The 21,018-nt window shown below is 31.6% G+C and overlaps 1 protein-coding gene across 6 annotated transcripts in view; it reads right to left on the bottom strand.

The window, feature by feature from the left end:
* Nucleotides 1-10,454: 10,454 nt before the first annotated feature.
* The window catches only part of LOC148605626 (cubilin-like), a 43,874-nt gene continuing 33,310 nt past the window's right edge, over nucleotides 10,455-21,018 (bottom strand). For 5 of the 6 annotated variants that reach the window (XM_088549729.1, XM_088549728.1, XM_088549727.1 and 2 more), the window contains 4 exons: nucleotides 20,772-20,934; nucleotides 19,397-19,587; nucleotides 16,670-16,798; nucleotides 10,455-15,269 (listed from right to left, as the gene is read on the bottom strand). In XM_088549729.1, coding sequence (XP_088405855.1) covers nucleotides 15,124-15,269; nucleotides 16,670-16,798; nucleotides 19,397-19,587; nucleotides 20,772-20,934 — 629 coding nt within the window. In that variant the 3' untranslated portion in view covers nucleotides 10,455-15,123. Of the gene's footprint in view, nucleotides 15,270-16,669; nucleotides 16,799-16,862; nucleotides 16,925-19,396; nucleotides 19,588-20,771; nucleotides 20,935-21,018 lie in introns of those variants that run through there. The other variant, XM_088549732.1, reaches the window with a different exon arrangement.

Raw genomic sequence — 21,018 nt, 5'->3', positions numbered from 1 at the left:
TTTTACTAGGCTACGACTTACTGTTTTTACATTTGAGGTGTTAGTTTGTAGCGAATATATTCAAAAGAAAAAACATTTTACAAAATTTAAAAACCCATACAAAATACAATGCTCAGAGTTTGTGAAGACTTTTCACGAAAGTTTGTACAACATTCTGTGATGTACATTGCTTATGTATCTAGCTAAATCAACAGAATGCATTCAATAATTTTCCTTGCCAAAAATTAGGGAAAGTTGTGAGAATAGCCTTATCATGTCTAAGAAATGTTTCGTGTACCTGGTCCATGCTCCAAGTTTTTAGTGGAGTCCAAGTTGCTCATTTACTTTTGTTACTTATTATGTGTTATTTTGGTTATTTTATGTTCTTTGTTGTGTTTGTCTATTTTCCATGTCTGGTGTTTGTCCCTGGATTATATTCTGTTGATTTCCGCTAGGATCCTGGTTCTTTTGATTACTCTTTCATGCAAAGCTATAAAACTAAATTTATTTAAATTGTTAAAAATAGTTTTTCTTCAAAGTTGAAAAAATATTAACATCATATAACAATTGAAAATAAGTCCTTCTTTTCGTCTATTTGTTTTTAGATTATAGTGTTTTCTGTGTTGGCTCTTTAGTGTAGTGTTTATTGTCGTATTTGACTTTTATGTTTTTTTCTTGTTTAAAGCCTTTCGTTTTTTACGTATCTTGAAAATAAAACATAATGTTTATGTGTGAATCTCCTTACATACCTATTGTTTTAACTTGCGTTAAATAATGTGATCTTATTTTGATTTTTCTATATTTTGGCAATTGTTTTCTTTAACATATACGGAAATAGATAATATTACTCCAAATTTAGACTACTAGTATTTTGTACATAAAACACGAAAAAGAGAATATGTTTTAATTTAAATTCAAGTACGTACATTAATACTCTCGGTAGCTCGTAATTTCAAAGCATCAGCGTTGAATACTTGTTTCTGCATAAAATGTTTTTATTGATTTATATATTGTATTTACTTTTTTCCCTTTAAATCTGTAAAAAATGGCGCAAAGTTTCCGTAACATGAAAATGGACATTTCTAGAAGAACTGTAATACAATAAAACGCAAAAAAAAACCATGTAAACAATAAACTATAACTAAGCTGAAATTCAATATGTTAAATTGCACAATAATTTAATTTTCTGAAAGTATATTGGAAAGTGGATAAAGTATCTATATTTTTTCTACTATTTTCTACTATTTCTTTAATTTAGTTAACTTCTATTTTTATTTAGTCCCATTGTAGATAATATGGTTATGTGAGTGTAGAATGTGTTAATGTCAACCACGAAGACAAATATGTATATTTCTCGTCACAGTGTTGTTTCACTAAAGGTACAAATAGCATTGATATTTGCTCATTGATTTGTTATTTCTGGAAAACTAAATTGTTCAGGCACAATCAGAATACTTTGACTGAGTTTGGGGAGGGTTTTCTTTTAGCCTTTCTTATTGTTTGTTTTTTTTGTTTTAAGAATGTGTTTCTTTTATTGTTTCTGTTTTCAACCTTTAACCTTTAACTTTTGAAAGTTGTCTTTTTTTCTTGTTCTTTGAAATTCGAATTTTAAATTTCGTGTTCATGCCATTTGCCGTTGGTTTCACCACTAGTTCATGGTCATTAAATGCCTGTCAGCAAACAGTTGTTGCAAAATTCATGATTTAAATATTTGTTTATTTTGTTATGACCCTAAAATATATTTTTGTGTCAGAAAAAAATCCAACTTTAACTATTCAATGTACATGTGGGATCTGTTCCCGTGCTGCTGAATGTTGTTTATCAGTAATGACAACGTTCCCGAACTATTTCATACATGTTAAATCGAAAGGAGAAGGTTCGACAAAAGGCTCTCACTGGCCTACAATATAAATAAAAATTATTCTTTAAAATTTAATTGTGAATTTAGAAACCAGAATCCATAATAAACGATAAAATCTAACAGGACAAAAGAATTGCTTGCAATTTACCAAAATTAAGATATTCCGTCAATTTTGTACTTTTTGGTCTCTTTCCGCTGATATTTTTGGCAAGGAAATGGTGTCCAACTTCACATTTACAATTCTCGGCATTTTTTTGTAAAATGACGTATATTGTTGGCACAATCATGATGTCATTACAATGAACTAATGTACAAAACGGTCGTTTTCCTAACAAGTACATATTTGACTATTTGAACAGTTCTTATTTTGAGGGAAAATTCAAAGCCTAATGCAACTACACCTTTGCAGCACCACAAAATTTAAAAGCCATAAAACCCAGAGGCTTCATTCCTTGTATTGCACATTGTAGAACTTTTCGGCATTGGATTTAGGTTAGCTTCTCATTTCGATATTTTTCCTAAATACAATTTAGATTTTGATCTAGATTTTTGGTCGTATTGTTTCTTATCTTCGTATATACTCAACATATTAGTATTTGTGTTTATCATTTATGATTGAGTTTTCTGTTTCTATATGTCATCTGTTTCTGTGTCTTTTGTTGTATTTTTAGCCTTGATTTTCGAACTTTATACACAACATTCAACTTGGTCCCTTAATCAACTTAAAAAAAATTACATTGTTCGAAAAGTAATTAAGCCAAATTATCAAACACAACATACTAAATAAACAAATATAAGAGGATATCACATTAGAACTTGAAAACAGGAAATAGAGATGTTCCACATTCACAATATAGGCAGCAGAATACAAAAAACAAAAAACAAAACCCAAACCCAAACAATTCACATGTAAAAGATGGAAAAAATAAGAAAAAGAAGACAGCACACACACAAAAAAATATAATAATAATGGTTAACACTAGTTTTAAGAAGAACCATAATATCATAATACTGGGAACTGATACGAACAAAAAAGACGGAAACAGAAACAAGATATTAAATTTACGCGTATTCAATGCTATATACTTGTGTAAAACAAAAAAAAAACAAAACAAAACAAAACAAAAACAAAAAAACAAAAACAAAAACTGAGTCCTACATCATAAAATCAATACATCAAGAAGTTGTCTAGTAATTGTTTGAAACAACTTTTCCTACGAAAAAGAATAAAGGAGACTTAAATTGTGTAAGTATAAATATACTGAAAAAATATACATTTTAAAAAAGAAACAAATTTATTTTCTTTTCAATGTGAATAACTTACTGACAGTTATTTTTTTAACGTGTATTACTAACCTCTATCTTAATTGCCTATGGAATATTTAAAACAAAACGTCTGAAACTGTTAAAACGCATCGTGTCACACTTGATATAAACGGATAAAATAAATAAATAAATAACAAAACAAGTACGGAAAGACTCGTATACCGCAGACAGATTAGGGTTCTAACTCAGAATTACATGTGTTTCTGTATAAAAGATCAAGAGGCAGTACACTTTCAAGAAAATACCAAAGTTAGAATAAATATTAAATCAGACAAAGTCATAAAAACATGTAAACATACAACTAACATTGTGGTAATCACGTGGAAATCAAATTCGACTATTTGTACTTTTTGTATAAGGAACGATCTCAGAATTAAAAGGAATTTTAAATTCCAATTGTGCGACAATTGCACTTGTTTCTAATTTTTATATACAGAAAATTAATTGAGAAATAAGTAGTTTTTATTTAATTCTTTGGTCATTATTAAAAGGTTATACTATGCTCCTGGAATGATAAATCATTAAGTGAAATCAAACGTATAGCAAATCCATTAAAATCACAAAAACAAGAAACAAGAAACAATCGTCATTGAATTAATAAAACAAAACGGAACAGAATTATACATTATTAATTTCAACGATATTTTTTACTACTGTTTAACTTATAACGAACATTTAAAAATTTCAAATGGCACATCATTTGCTTACTAAAATGCTAAATTTTAATAGCTATACTTTTAAAATTAAGCTAGATTTATATGATCCATTAGCTAATGAAGAATAACACCACGAGTAGAATCCGAAATACACATATTTTACTAAAAACAAATAACCAAACCAAACTGCAATATTTGTATTCATCGGAGATAATCTGATCACCTACTGAAATAAATAGATAAATGTAACTGTTACTTGTTGTTAAAAAGGAACAGGGCACGTTTAATGAGGAAACAAGCATTCATTCATATTTAGATTCAACTAGGGTGCTAAAATAGTTCAGTTACAGTATATGTATTTAAAACTAATATTTCGATGTTTCCAAAATGGAAGAAAATTAAATCGTAAGACGGTGATTGCAAAGTTTTGGAAAATGTGAATATTGTCAAAATTGTCTCCGAAAAAGTAGTGCATTCAGTGTCATGTATTTGTTTGCTAGTAATAAAAAAGCGAATAGACGGTGTAAATAGACACACAATACAAAGAACAAAAAAAATACAACTACTGTACAAAGAAACCAAAAAGGAAATGAGAAACTCAGACTGAGCCCGCGGAGCATGGACCAGGGGCGCTGCTTTTTAAAAAACCCCGCTGGGTTGCTCAGAAAATGTCACGTTCGGGTGCCTAGACGAGAAGAAAAGGAAATAAAATCAGCGGCGGATCCAGAGGGGTGTAAGGGGTTGGTACCCCTTTTTATAGGAAAATTTGTCATTTTCATGTGTAAAATTTACAAAAATGGCAGATAATGTCCTAGCACCCCGTTTTCTGAGAAACTTTGGCTGGCACTCCTCCTTTTCAAAATGTCTGGATACGACCCTGGAAGCTAGGACGAGATGAACAAAGCGGTTCTAATGATGCAGATAGACAAGCCATAACGATCAGGGGCGGATCCAGGATTTCAGGTTAGGAGGTGTAAATGTAATTTAAACAAAGGGGTGGTTAAAGTGAAAATGCTAAATATAATTATTTATTTTTGGGGCGCTCACCCCCTCGCCCCCGACCAGATCCGTCACTGACGATTCAGTTTGTTTGTTTGTTGGGGTTTAACGTCCGAGCAGCAATATTTCAGCTATATTCAGACAATGAACATGAAATGGATGATAAAATGAACATGAAATGAAGAAAAAAAAAGGATGGGTCACAAGGATAATATGGTCGACAAATTTTGATTGCCACTGGAAAAAGGGGGATGGGTAAGGTAGGGCAATTTAGCCTCCTGTGGCGGAGCGCAAAGGTTCCTACTCCTATCGAATACCACAGCAGGGTTCTTTAACGTGCGAGGAACGTGGCATCTTTCCCAACACGGTGCACCACTATGGTTTGCGGTCAGGTCTTCCGTATTATAGCCTGACAACACCAGCATGTAACACGCCAGGGGTACCCCATTCCACCACCTGGGGCACACATCCCAGTTGCTCTGTGGGCAGAGCGCCTAGCCCCCGGCTAGGTTTCTGATCACTATTTAGTCGCCTTATACGACAAGCTTAGCGCTGCTGCAGGCCTATTCTTTTAACACCCGGACCTGCACGGGGATCTGACGATTCAGAGTTCATTATATATATTGTAGGGGGAAGGGGCCGTTTCATTTCAGTTGGCTGAATGTTGTAAGGGGAATAACTGCAACAGAATATACATTTTACTGATAGTTTTAGAATTTACAATAGCAGTTTTTATACAAATCAGGCAGAAGGTGATTTGTGCATATCAAAACCTTTTATTTCGATTTCAGAATCCCTTACAGGCGATATATCAGTCTAAGTTTGGCGTAGTCATTCGGTTGAATAATGTATCTTTGTATTTTGTATCTCCAAAACTCTAACCTCAATATTATCCTTTACCTTTTCAGTATAGAAGAAGGTAGATATTTTATCAAGAAATGTAGAAATGTTTGCTTTTTTTAAATGAAACAAGCAAGCATGTAGATTTGCAATTTACATTATTATACTGTCTATTCACTATCTATCTGTATATACTTGTGGAGCAGGACTCGCGACCGGTTGTTCAAAAATGTATCCGCGTTGGAAAATATTTATCCACTGGATAAATTAATATATAGATTGCACTAGACTTATCCAGTGGATTAATCTTTTGTTTAGTGGGTATCTTTTGAACACCGGGACTGGATAGTGAATAAATATTAGATAGAAATGATATAAAGTTTGAAAGACAATATTTTACATAGACTTAACTTTGTAGCCAGTAAACGTGTATCTCTGTAACTCTTATGTGACATGAAATAAGCAACGGTTCTACAACACTGTAAAGTATCTACTCATTTTTTAATGTTACGATTTGAAATTATTTAATTATAAAATGCAAAGTAATTTTTTAGATTATTACATCTTCGAATTAAGTAACATTCTGTCATGCGCACCTGTTTGTTATTTTTTCTATTTAAGTCATTATTGGCTTGGTACCAATATTTTTTTTTTTTTAAATAATGATAAATGTTACTTTATCAGCTGTTGAACAGATGCTATATATTGGTACATAACACTGAAATAAACTATTCTGTCAGTCTGCCTGTCTATTTATAGAGAATGACGTCACATTTTTTACTTGGGATATTATTTAGTCTTTTGTTTTTCTTTATGTATTTAAATTGTACTTTTACTATATCAAGTCCATAAACATTTTCTATTTCTACTTTTTCTACTCAAATATATAAGACTCTTAAAATGAAATACGGGAACCTGTACATATTTTTTCTAAGCATTCACTGCTTATTGTTGAATGAAATATCATGAAATCAGAAATTCCCATCGCTATGTAAGAAGGAAGAAAAATAAAAAAAAAATAAATAAAATTAAGAATGTTAATCTTCATCATCTTTCAAACAAGATTACTCCCCTTTGTTTATAACAATAACGATCTTGTCACTCAATCGATCGCATGTCAAGATTATGAATATGCTAATTAGCGTAAAATGTAAATATTGACCATGTACCGCTGTGATTTGCTGGACTTATTACATTTTTTACACCTAAGCCCCGGGATATTTTGTTAGCCCCTCGGTAATTAAAGAAAAAGAAAAAAAAAATAAAAATAAGCCCGTACGCCCTGTTTTTTCTGTCATGGAAGTGGGCAGACGTGTTCTTTTTCTGGAAATTGTGTTATTTTTCATTTTTGTGACAAAAGTCTATAATAATCCGAACGGTAAGAATTTTTTTCTTATAAAAATGTTAAGTATTTTGTATTTCTTTTCCCAGAATACTGAACATATCTGTCCCTGGTTTATCACCATGATTTTGTTAACTGTATGTTTTTCAAGTGCGCCTGCGAAATAATTTCGAGCAATGGGTAATTCAAATATGTACAGCCATGGTTAAAATGCTACCTACATATTAAACTTAAAAAAAACTGTTTAATCTGAATTGCTGTTTAAGCAATTATGATGCTTGACTATCCATCTAATATCCCAAATGAAAAAAAAAAATCGACAGACAGTATGTACTCTTAGAAACACAATCATTCTTACTTTAAATAAAATACTTATGATTAATTTAGTTTAGATAATTTTTACTTTTTATGTATAAACACACATGCTACTCTGGTGATATGGTATCCTAAAATTGACAAGCACTCTTCTCTCTGTTTTCAGATTTGGTTTTTATCGTGGAACGTTCCTCCAACATCACAGAATTTGAGTATAATTCAATAATAGACTTCTTGTGCAATTTGACAGATTTCATGACAATTGGACCAAACGATACTACAATATCGGTGCTAACTTTTTCTAATTCAGTGAGAATCGAATTCGCCTTAAAAGACTATACCAACAAATCGGAACTCCTTCAATCATTATCAGCCCTAAAACAAGTGAAAACCGATGGAGTCGCTAGTTCTCTCCAAATGGTTGTGAATGTTGTACGCTTTTATATTTTCGAACAGACTCACGGAGCTAGACATGGTGCTAACCGAACTATTATATTCTTGACAAAAATGAATGTTCAGGACTCAGTGTTACAGCAGTTGCAAGAAAATATAGAGACTGATATTCATAGATGGGATCTGAATTTAGCGCTTTCGATGCTGTCTGATAACAAACTCGTACAAATTGTTTGCAGATATTCAAACAGTCTATTACCGATTTTAAGTGAGTCTTACTAGCACTGTTTTATGATTATACTTAATTAAGACAATACAGGGGCGGACCCAGAGATTTGGAAAAGGATGAGGTTCAAGGAATTTGCTCGTTCTTGCTTACATTTTGCACCAAATAAACAAATTTTCCAATAAAATGAGGGATCCCGACCCCTAGAACCCTCCCCTTCAAAATCATGTTCTCTTGCAGGGAAGGTCCACATATTTTAAAAAAAAAGGAGTCAGATCCCTGGAATCCTCCCCTGGACCCGCCGGTGGATAAGCATGTTCTCTAGCTAAGCATGTGTATTTATACAATCCGTACCAGCATCTCCACTTACAATTGCATCGCCATATCAAACAACTGTTTGATAATGAATTTGCACAAACTACCACCAAGCGTTTCATTTTCGTATATGTATATAACTATAAATGTAAGTTTGTTCTGATGTAATTGTTATTTAATGTGTTCGGAGACTACTCTAGTACGTTAGCCTAACCTCCACCAAAGCCCTGTTGCATTTTAGCGACCAGACAGAAAAGTACATTTATAACATGTATTAGTCCTAGATCATCCCCGCGTATTCCGGACATTTGTACGGCACCATTTGTTGTACGTTGACAAACCTTATACGCCATCTCCTGGGCTTGTTAAATAACTTATGTTTATCAATTTACTTTTAACCGGTTTTATTTACTCAAACCTCAAGTGAATGAAAATTTGTATATACTTATACGTTTTGAATTTCAGATTTAAGCCGGAATCTTTCCAGTGACTGTCAGACTATAGAGAGCAATGATGAAAATGTACCATCATTAAAGAAATCATCTAAATATTCTGACAATAACACCATTTCGGGCAGCGACGATGCACAGTCCAAAAGTAAGAATACTGTATTTAGGGTGTTCATGCTAAATGCAAGTCATTCTTTCAAGGTCAGTGCCGGGGTTTATAAAAGAATCTCAAATTGAGATTTCCTCAAATCCTTCCTTTTTTTTAATGAAATTCAGGTCTGATTGTATACACTGGCAAACCTTGATGCTTTCCAAGTAAAAATACACTTACTAATTGTATCATTCACTTTTTGTATGTAGGCAAAATTTGACATAAATCATAAATTTAAAACCGATTCGGAACTAAAAGTATTAAGTATTAAAAAATGATGCGACAAAATAAAAAAAATAATACTAAATACACGGTTATAAAAGCAAGACATACGTTAGAAAACAACAATACTGTAGTAGTGATGGATCGGAAATGAGAGGGGGCACCCCACTGTTGAAAAAAAAATTAATTATGTTAGATAATTAAATGTTCTGCGGGCGAAGCTTAATACGTATACGACCGATGAAGTGAGTACAACTGGAATTTTTTTCCTTTTTGTAAATTTCTTGATCCGCTGATACTGTTAAATAAGTGTGATCTTAAAAAAAAAGGATAGCCAAAGCAGTAAAATTTTACTTCTAAGTTTCTACATTTCTTTCAAAGAAATAACACATGGCACGCAATTTCAAATTTTCGAAACAGTTTTTTCGAACGCAATTTCAAATTTTCGATACCGTTTTTTTTTAACGCCATTAAGTCATCAGTATTTGGCCAGTCGGGAAACAGAATTGCGATCAGATGACTTGCGTTTCCATAGAAGAGCGTCCTTATGGTCAAAAGGTAAAAAGCAAAACTATACCGACTGCGTCCGAAAAATACCTATATTAAGTTATGTCAAGTTTATTAATGCAATGTATATTTTTCAGGTTTGCTGATAACATTTTGCTCTGTGACTTCCGTTCTTTTAATCGGTCTGGTACTTGTTGTGTGGAAGATACTAAACTGTAGAAAACGTTGATGAGAATATATGAGAATATATTAGAAACGGGAAAAGGAGAAAACATAAAATCGAAATAAAATAATTTAACACTTTCTCAGGATATTAAGTTTTTTACTTGAGAGAATAACACATTAATCTCTACAGTACAAACCATTCGTTTTATTTGGGGAGGGGGTGCATTTTTTACCTGTGTAAACAAAACACCTAGTTACACCAATCAAACTCTACAGTCCAAACTAGGTTTAGTTTAGACAGCTTTTTTTAAGATTTAATCTGTTTTGTGATTACAGTACAAACTGTAAGATCTGAATGGAGATAAGTATATCAGACTGGATAATGAAAGATGGACATAGAAAAGGGACGGATATGCACCTTTAAAATAACCCAAATTCAAAAATAGTAAATACTTTCAGATATCACCAAAAGGTCTTCAACAAGCTTAAACAACCTTTAGGTAAGCTCTGAAAGGCCCATACAACAGAAGTAATAAAATCCACAGTAACATAATTAACGATGACAATTCACATGTCAGACAGGATATCCTTCATGGGACATAAGCATGTCAGGAGATGAGAATGTCAGACAGGATATTATATATGAGAGAAAAGTATAGCTGATTATAAAATGGAATGAGGATGTATGCAGGAGAAATAAAATAGAAATAAACTTTAAATATTACTTTATTTAATTATGAAATAATAATGGCAGTTAACAATATGCAAATAACTTTTCTTAACAGATCTTGAAAAGCTTAATAAAACACCTAAAACTTTCAAGCAAAAACACACAAACAAAACAAAAAAAAAATGAAAATAAAATAACAGATCACAAATGAGTAAAAAAATTGTAGAGCACTTTTTGACCCTTCTAATAACTTGGAATTATCACATTTAACTAAATAATTTTTTATATAATTTACATATTAAAACATGGAATGATTTAAAAAGCTTGCTTCTTAAAATATTTGAACAACCATAAAAAACCACTGACTCCAGAGAAAAAGAAATACATACACTAACCAAGGAAATCAATTCACAGCAAATTCACCTAAAAATGGTGTGATGTGAAACTCCGGGTATATTTTTATTTTAGTTACAAGAAGCTTAAGCAACACGATAATCTCATGAATATATCTTGCTCGTGGGAGCATTTGCAAAAATAGTGAAAGCCCGTTACTACTGTAGTTCCTAAATGAAAGTGCTAGTACTGTTAATATGTTTTGTTCATATCCTGGGTTACTGGTGATAAATACAAGGAATAAATAAGGAAAAAGCAAGAGAAGTTTACAAAATGGGTAAAAATAACTTACTCCCTTTAAAACAAAATGAACGGGAAAACAAATTTTGAAGTTATAAATTCATTCCTTGAATTCAATTTTGGACAAAATCTTACATAAACAAGAGTAACAGGAAAACAGCAAAACAAAAAAGCTGAATACAGATATATTATACCAAACAAATATACATGAAATACAACTCGTACATTGTAAAAAAATTAATAATATACATATGTACCAAGTTTCATGATAATGAGTCTTAACATCATTAACAAGACACATTAATGTTAAGCTACAGTAAAACTGTGAGGTGTAATGGACAGATTAAAAAAAAAATATCAGACTTACATACTACAAACCATTATTAGACCTAATATCAAAAGTACACATGTATTTGTTCCCCTACCTCCTCACAAAACAAGAAATTTAATGGCTTTAAAAACTTTTAAAGAAATCATAGAATCATAGAAATAGTAGTGTTTAAGTTCCTTTAACAGGTTTTAGGTGTCTGTCCATACAATACAATTTATTCCTTCCTATCTACCTATATGTTCACAATGCCAAAAATATTCTATAAAAGTTTCATTGAATTCTGTTCAGTTGTGATAAGAAAACATTCTCCTCTGAGTAATGTAAGTATTGATGGGTCTTTTTCTACCCCTACTTAACAAATAAATTGAGGATTGAAGATGGGTTAAATTTGCATATTATGAATATGGTAGATACCCTTTAAAACTGACAAAACAAATCAAATAAGAGTGACCCTAATTGAGGCACCTGTTGCCATGGAAATATTTGACTTTATGATATTGATCTTTGACTTTGAAAATGGGCAGGGGTCTATATATCCATGAGAAAAAAGCATGTATCAAATTTAGTCAAAATGCTGTGTAGGATATTTTTTCTATAGGGTTCTGATTGAAAAACTGGGAGTAGCATTGGTTTATCTGTTCACATCATTGGCAAAAAATTATTGTCAGGAAGACATTTCTGTATAATAAGAATATAAAAATGGCACACCATTATATGATTTCAAAGGCAAAAGCGCAATGTTATTGCAAAGTAATGTCCAATTACAAATACAGAATATATTGCTAAATTCTTATACTTGCAAATATTGGATTGGGAATACAAGTGCATTATCTGAACCCCATATCTTCAATGTTTCAGCAAATATACATACAGAAATTATTGCAATTAATTTTATCATTGTAAATACATGAACTGCAAGGGAAAACAAGCGCAATAGTAAATCAATTGTAAAACTTTTTCCCACTAATATTTTAAGTGGCATATTAACAACTACAAAATAAACAACAAAATTCAAATTTATATCATAAAAAGAATGTGCAGTGTACCAAAAGTATGCACTGGGTTTTAATTAATGATAAAAACCTGAATTAAGGCCGTAGTTTTTTTTTTAGTTTTCAAATATTCCTACCCTAAATTTTGCCAAATTGGAAAAATTTGAAATGTTGACCTTTTTTCCAATTTTCTCTCCTCTCACCCAGTATTTTTCATGCAGTATAATTTTAAATAACTGCATCAAAGAATCTGAATTTATGCCATTTGTGATATAATAAGTTCTAGCACACTGTTTTTCAAAACTTGTCAAGAAAGTCGTTACAATTGTTACATTCCTAGTCAATTTTTTTTTGTCCTCCTACCTAAAGGTTTCATCAAAAAGTCCATAAAACTAAAAATATAATAAATATGGCCTTACAGTACACTGATGCACTCTCTAAAAACCAACCATACTTTGTTGTATACAGGAAAAAAATAACAAAATATGTTTGATTAACAAAATTACAAGACAGTATAGAAAAGACATAGATATAGCTAATCACCACAAAAAGACATAGATATAGCTAATCACCACAAAAAGACATAGATATAGCTAATCACCACAAAAAGCATGAGGTTATATTGAAGAATTTAAATTTCCATTTTAACTGTATATTACAGCTGCATTAAAAGGGAGATAACTGCATTGTATTGAAAATTGAGAGATATAATTCTGACCTTGACTGCTGCAAATAACCAATTACTATCTTAGTTAACTCATTTGTGGCGATATCAACTTAAATCTTCAAATTCTGATACAATTCAGCAATCTGAATCTCATTTGACGTAGTCCTCAAAGACTTTAATTGTGGAAAATATATTGAAACACATCCTTCAAAAATGTTCACTAGTCTAATAATTAACCACTACAGGTGCTTAAAAAAGGCTCATTTTTCACTAGTCACCGATCCGTCAAAAAAAAAAATCAGTTAATAGAATTTATCCTATACATGTCATAAAATCTTATGTACTCAAACCTGCACGTACAGAAAATATACAACTCATAGATACTATGAAGGTAATCTAATTTTGTGGTAACCAATTTTCATGGTTTAGAGAAAAATATCAGTTCATGGATTCTTGAATTCGTGGATTTGAATCTCTTTCAAACAAATGAATGGGAAATTTTCCTTTCATTGGGGACCAAACCGACGAAAACCATGAAAATTGGTTTCCCATGAACATTAATACCTTCATAGTAACATAAAATTGCATAAGAAAAAAAAAGAAAAAAAAACACACCGATGCATACCTTGACTTTTAAATATAATATCTATCAATTTCTAAATACAATCATACATTTTATTTTTAATGATCAAAATATTTTGAGTAAAGAAAAATAAGTATAATTATATGGTGCTTTAATATAACACATACATTACTTATATAATTCTATATCTTATCTTATACAGAGGCGTACAGCCTAGTACAGCAGATATTGCTAGAACAGTATCAATCATTTTCCTTGGTAAGGCTAAAAGTAATTATAATTTCTAAAAAGAACTTTACAAACATTAATATAGTACTCATTCTGCAGTACCAATTAAATTTGAGCTGTTACATCTCCATTATGTACTGCTCCAATAGATGACCTTATATAACTATACAAATACTTGGTGGCCTATGGAAATGGGTCTTACATGGAAATTTAAGATTTAATACGGAATGCATTATTGATGATAAAAAGCAACATTTGAACTGGGTTGTCTATAATAAAATTGACCAATTATTAAAGATTTAACATCGCAATGCAAATAAAAAAATACTATGCAAAAAAATTAGACCCTGTTAATAAAAGGTAACAACAAAATCACTGAACTGATAAAAGCCATGTTTGAAACAAACTATCATTTGTAAGGCACAAATAAAACATTAATGTAATAGCCAATAACAGTCTATCATATAAGCTTTTAAAATCAAAATTCAATTTTCATTAACAGAATTTACACTGAGATCATACAAAAGAAAAACCCAAACCCTGTAACACTTCATACCTTCATTAAAAGCAGAATTAAACACTGCATATATTACAGTGGTATTGAAATCAGGGGCTGATCAGGGTTTCAGGTAAAAAAAGGGGGGTGTAAATAGAATTGAAGGTCAGGCATGGCAAGGCAAGAACATCATTTCGGTAGGTTTTGTGAAAATTCAAGATTTCATGCAAAAATGTCTTCCCCAATTTCAAGATGAGGGGGTGGGGGTATCCCGGGTCAACCTCCTTATGAATCAGCACCTGGATATTGTATAATAGTGACCACAGATCTCAATCTCACAGATTCTAAAAATCAGAGCATTTCTGTTTTCAGCAGATCAATCTATCACTTAAATAAATGTATCTTTTTCTGTTTAAATTACATTTTTTCCTCATTCATATAACTTTTAAGTAAGATGAAATTACAAGGGCACACACATTGTAAGGTTACATTAAAACATTTCTGTAAACCAACTTAGTTTGGCTGATAGCTTCTTTTCATTCCTTTGAAAATATTTTTCATCTCAGCAGGCAAGGTATTGTTTTAATTCATGACATCTAATACTGCAAATATTTTAATTTAACATTTTTTAATTAGAAGAATATGTTTAAATTGTCCCTTTCTGTCTTAAAATTATTTTTCACTACACTTCTGACTAAAAATAAGAAAGAACAATACTGCTTAAAATATCCCTATTAACAGAATAGAAATTAATCTTCAATTATTTTTTCAAGCTCTTTATGCCATGGCTGGGTCACCAAGGTCTCTGAACTCACTGTATTTTCGAAGTTTCCATTTTCTGTATAATGCTGGTATTACAATCACCAAGATAACTCCAATCAAGAAACTTAGAATGCACAACACTGCTGCCAACCATATTTTAACTGAAAAAGTAAAGAGAAATTTTTTTTTACAATAAGATTTAGAAAAGTCCAGAAAACCGTTCATTGTGGAATGATTGAAAAAAAGAGTAATCAAGGGAGCCAAGATTCAAAACAAAATCAAAAGAATATATTTCAAGGATATAATAAAGACTAGACAGGGAAAAAAGACAAACACAACAAAGACTCCACTAAAGACTGGGAACATGGACCAGGTTACCAGTAGGCAGCATCCTCTGCTTGTCTAGAAAAAAACATGAACTGATATAAGATGTATGTTTCCAACATGAAAAAAGACCTGTCATCAATTTCCTTCTTCTCACTTTGAGACAAAGAATATTCCCATGGGTGAGATAAAATGTGTGACATTGCAATCAAATGTTTGATGACTTTTTGTAAATACAAATAAATTTCAAAACGTTGGAATTCTTAAGATCCAATTTAGAGTACAAATTAAAGTTTAGATGCCCATATCTGGGGAGGTAAGACTTATTTTATCCTCTACCATAAGTGGATTTGTTTGATGTTTTCTTTTTCCAATCATACCACACTTTAATATTTTAATGACTTTGCTCTTGTATTTATGTCATAGTTTGACTTTTTTCAAAACACATTTTATTTTGAGTTTTAGTCTATACTTCAATAAAATGCTCTTAAAAATACGTTCTATATTTGAGGTATAGGAACCTCAGTAAGCAGGTCTGGCTATAATAAATCTTATTTTTGATTGAATCATTTTTCTATAATTTGGAAAGGTCGTGCTATTGTGTTAGTATGTTCACCAAGATATACATTTTATTTCTAATGAAATTTAGCCATGCATTGGTTTATTGCATGAAATATTGCTTTGTGATATCAAGTTCAAAATCAAATTCAAAAGTTTCAACAAATTCTAGATAAATGACATGTTTTATGGTGATTTTTTTTTTGCCTTAATTTAAATTTGTCGATTTCGGATGTTTGTCCACTATTTCAAAGTTGTCTGAGGCACTTGCAGTATGACTCTTGGTAAGAAATGACTGATGTCTAAATTGTTTGATAATGTTGGTCGTTAATGGGTCTTTGTTATTTGATGTTTTAGTTAATTTTGAAGAACTGCCATTGTTCTGTTACCCTGGATTTTATTAATTTTATTGTTAGGGCCTTTCAGAGCTTACTTAAAGGTGTGTTTACACTTATTAAAGACCTTTTAGTGATCTCCATATGTATTTACTATTTTTATAAAGGTGATACGATGGTGCATTTGTTGTGTTTCACCATATCTATTCCTTTTCTTCATTAGTGAACCATAAATGCATTTCCCTTTGTCTCATGATGATAATTTCTATGATTAACTTTTTTTTCTAAAAACCATCTTAACTCTTTCACTAAAAGATGAGCTACATCTCATAAGACATTCTTACCTCCCTTGGTAGTAGTACTGGAGCTACATCCCAATTCATCTGTATTATCCCCACAATCATCCATACCATTACATTTCCAGTCAGGATGTAAACACACACCATTCTTACACTGGTGCTTACTGTTACAACCTGAAATTACAATCACAACCTATAAACACACACCATTCCTACACTGGTGCTTACTGTTACAACCTGAAATTACAATCACAACCTATAAACACACACCATTCTTACACTGGTGCTTACTGTTACAACCTGAAATTACAATCACAACCTATAAACACACACACACATTAAACACATCATAGGTAATGGTTAAAAGCAAACTGGATTTTTTTGTTTTGTTTTAATATTGTGTAATACAATTGGTTTCTTTTAATTTCAAAATTATATATTTATCACAAACTTAGTTTTGAGGGTTTAGAAAAAAATTACCTTGCCTTGACAAATCAGCAGCTATCGTTTAAAACTGTCTGATTTTGAACTTAGTAATAATATTTTTTTTTTAAATTTCAAATTTAGAGATTAAGAAATTGCAGTTAAAATGCAGTTGCTCTGCTCTAAAAAATACTTTATAGGAAAATAAGGCATCTCAAGCACAATTATTCCAACAACTGGACTATCTTAAAGCAAACTGACATTACATGGGATTATCAATAATGCAAACTGACATTACATGGGATAATCAATAATGCAAACTGACATTACATGGGATTATTAATAAAGCAAACTAACATTACATGGGATTATCAATAATGCAAACTGACATTACATGGGATTATTAATAAAGCAAACTGACATTACATGGGATTATCAAGAACCAACTATACAAACAAAACCTATGCTTGTGGCAGATATATAAAAAAGAGGTTAGGGACCACATTTTTCATATAGAATAATAATATGCATTGTATTCATTTATTTTAATAATACTATGCTAAATATAAAATTTCTACAATAATTTATTGAACTATATTTATTACTGTGTATTTTCCAATGTTTTAACTAACTAAATATAACATTTTGATAAATTTGTCTATTTCATTTGTGGTTGGGTTGGGGGGGGGGGTGCTACAGCCCTACCCCCTTTGGATATGCCTATGCATGTACAAAATGTACATTTGCAAATGATGCCTAAGATTTATTTTTGTATCATCAAAATCCATAAAAAGGTTAAGCATATAAAATATAAAACAAAACACTGGATTATCTGGACTGCTTTTGTACAATGCTAAAATGGTTTCTCCCTATAAAGTCACTTACAGAAGATTATTTAGATAATTTTTTTATAATATCTTACATTACATGTATTGTTTGCTTATACTCAACAGTGATTGAGGTTTACATTTAATCATGGGCAAGTTTCTAATGACATTTAGAATTTCAGTAGGACATACTTATTCTAATAAATATAATGAATTATTTCAGGTTAGAATATTAAGAATAGGCTGTGGCACACTTAAAATTCCACACAGTGATTGATATAATCAGGGATTTAGCCAGGATTTTCAACCCATTAGTCACTTTTGCGTAAGACTAAATCTCAATACTGTTTTTTTCTTTTCGCGTCGCAAATTTATCAGCATGCATGTATATACATGTACTTATAACAACTATATTATAAAAAATAACATGTTTATTTCTATTTCAACACTGGTATATAAATAACAGAAAATTCATATTAATAAAAAATTCTAAATTAGCAACTATTCATGAATAAAAAATGCCAAAAAATGCAAAAATTTTATACATCAGCTACTATTGTTGGCATGTGTCTAAGAATGTAAAGCATTGTTTACTTGATCAGTAATGCATAAACCTCCTGTCCTTAGCCATGCACCACAAAGTGAAAGCCCTCTTAAAATCAAAGGAACCCACTTGCTCAAATTCTGGCTTCATGGATTTGGTCTGGATTGCCCGATTATGATCAGCAGTGCTGATGTGCTTCTGTATATTATCTTTTAGGAATGCGTTGCTTCCGATAGAAAACGTATTGGTAAGTCCAGCATCTTGGCAGTCACGGCAGTACATCGCCCCATCTTTGTAGTATATGCATGGAAATATCTTTGACCACTCTGGTTTAAATTTTGACTTTAATAGTCGATACTTGCGACTCTTTGTAGTAGTTGACTTATTTTTAGACTTTTGACCTTTAGGTACGTTGTCATGTGACGACGAACTAAAATAGTTCGTAATGGCGGACATAGTTGCGATTCGAACTGTGATTGAAAAATCCAAACATCTTTCCATTTTAAATACATACGATGACACTTTGAGTACTTTGAGAACGTGTCACAGCGCTCAACAAACAAAGCATTACCGTTAATTAATTTGTTTGTCGGGATAATTAGCCTCAACCAGGTGATCAAGCAAGGTGTTATCAAAGGTGATGCAATCAAAACATTGGTCATGATTGTTTATTGTAAAACCCTAATTGGCTTGGGAAAGGTAATAAAGTTGTCAATTATGGGGTCGTGGGAACATCAGAGGCTTTTTACTGATATTTTTTTGGGGGGGAGCGAAATATCAAGTGACGAATCGTGCTCGAGAAAAATTCGCCACTTTCGAAAATCATTCGTCAATGGCGAAAATGGTGAGCGCTAGCTAAATCACTGTATGATATAATTTAAGGTCCTTTTTCATGGTATGTGGTTTAAAATCAGTATTCAAAATGATAATTTAAAAAAATCTAAGAACTCCCTAATTTAGTAAAAAGTACAATCTTACTGTATGTTTTGAAGACTATGTTGAATAATGTTTTGTTATCAGCTCCAACATTTAATTCTGTTGTTTTCATCTTATAATGTATCCACAACTCGTTGTATCTTGTCAGGTATGTCATAGACTTTCCTTTGGAAGCATCAAAGTTCAGGAGGGGTGAGTCCCCTCTTCCTCCATCTCTTAGTTCTAAGTTCTGCCTGAAAATTTCAACCATAAAATTATGAACAATACTGTAAGTTCAGAAATTACTGCTGTTTTTATCATTGGGAAAAATGTGACAGGGCTGTTATTGTTATCATTAATACCAGGATTTCCAAAGTATATATACATATATAAATAAAAGATTTTTCTTAATATCACACTTAAAACAGCATACATCAATAACAATTATTAAAATCCCTATCAAATACTTTCACATCATCAAAAACCTCAGAAGCATTTTCCACAATAAAAGAAATACACAGAAAATCTGAGAGAAAGAGATTTGGAAGTTCTCTTTAGGAGTTTATGCCTAAGAACAAGGGATTGGCATTTACATAACCAGCAACAATTCTAGAATAAATGTCACATAATTTTCTTGATAAATTTCTGTCAATACAATTATCAAATCAAAATCTTACATAAAATTCATATAAAGGCTCATATATGACATGTATTTCATGTGAACTCATCACTACAGAAGTTTTATGGTCGTCATCATGAACTCGTGGATCAGCACCATGAAAACTAATGTATGTAATGGGTCATAGTTTTCCTTTCCTCGTTTGTCTACCCCGGACTTGACTTTTTATGAGCAACTCGGCAGGTGTTTCTAGAAAAGCAGAGGACACTTACCCTACCGGTGCACCTGGTCCATGCTCCCAGGTTTTATTGGAGTCCGAGTTGCTCATTTACCTTTGTTACTTTGTATGTATGATTTTAGTTACTTTATGTTCTTTGTTGTGTATGTCTATTTTCCATGTCTGGTCTTTGTCCCTGGATTACATTCTTTTGATTACCGCTATAACCTTGGTTCCCTTGATTACTCCATTACAACATTTACCTGCTCAATTGAGTTGAAAATCTTGTGAAAATAGTCAGTGTAGCTGTGTAAGTTTACAACATGGAATATGCTTGGAGTGCTACCTTTATGACAGACAGTCATAGAGACTGGCAGACAGGCAGACTTTTAATCAAGACAAAACCAATATTTAGTGATTTTTTACTTTTAACATTGATCAAATAAGCATAAAAAAGAAGCTAATTATTTTTTCAAAACCTGGAAAATTGATACCCGCTTATATGTTCATGTTAAAAATCCTCAAAAGTTAACATCCAGAAAATGAATAGGTTAACAATATGCCTTCCCAGGAAAGTGGAAAGACAATTATAAATTTCATACCCTTTATTTCCATTGACAGTAAGATCAAATGACACAATGTTAATTGTATCATTTCCTGACTTAGGGGGCACTGTTATCACCCAAATGCATTCCTTTGCACCAACTGGAACATCTTTATTTGAACTCAAACTTCCATTGGACAATAGCAAACTTTTTCCACAGTCTATAACAAAGAGTTAACTGATATAATAGATATCTCATCCTGCAAAAACTGAAGTTTCTAAGAACCTAACAGGTAAACAGAAAT

Source organism: Perna viridis, chromosome 10 (genome assembly GCF_037379345.1).
Source record: "Perna viridis isolate PV_CMFRI_1.1 ecotype Kerala chromosome 10, ASM3737934v1, whole genome shotgun sequence".
Classification (NCBI taxonomy): Eukaryota; Metazoa; Mollusca; class Bivalvia; order Mytilida; family Mytilidae; genus Perna; species Perna viridis.
The sequence above is the reverse complement of the archived record's forward strand: the minus strand, read 5'-3'. Positions and strand labels throughout refer to the sequence as shown.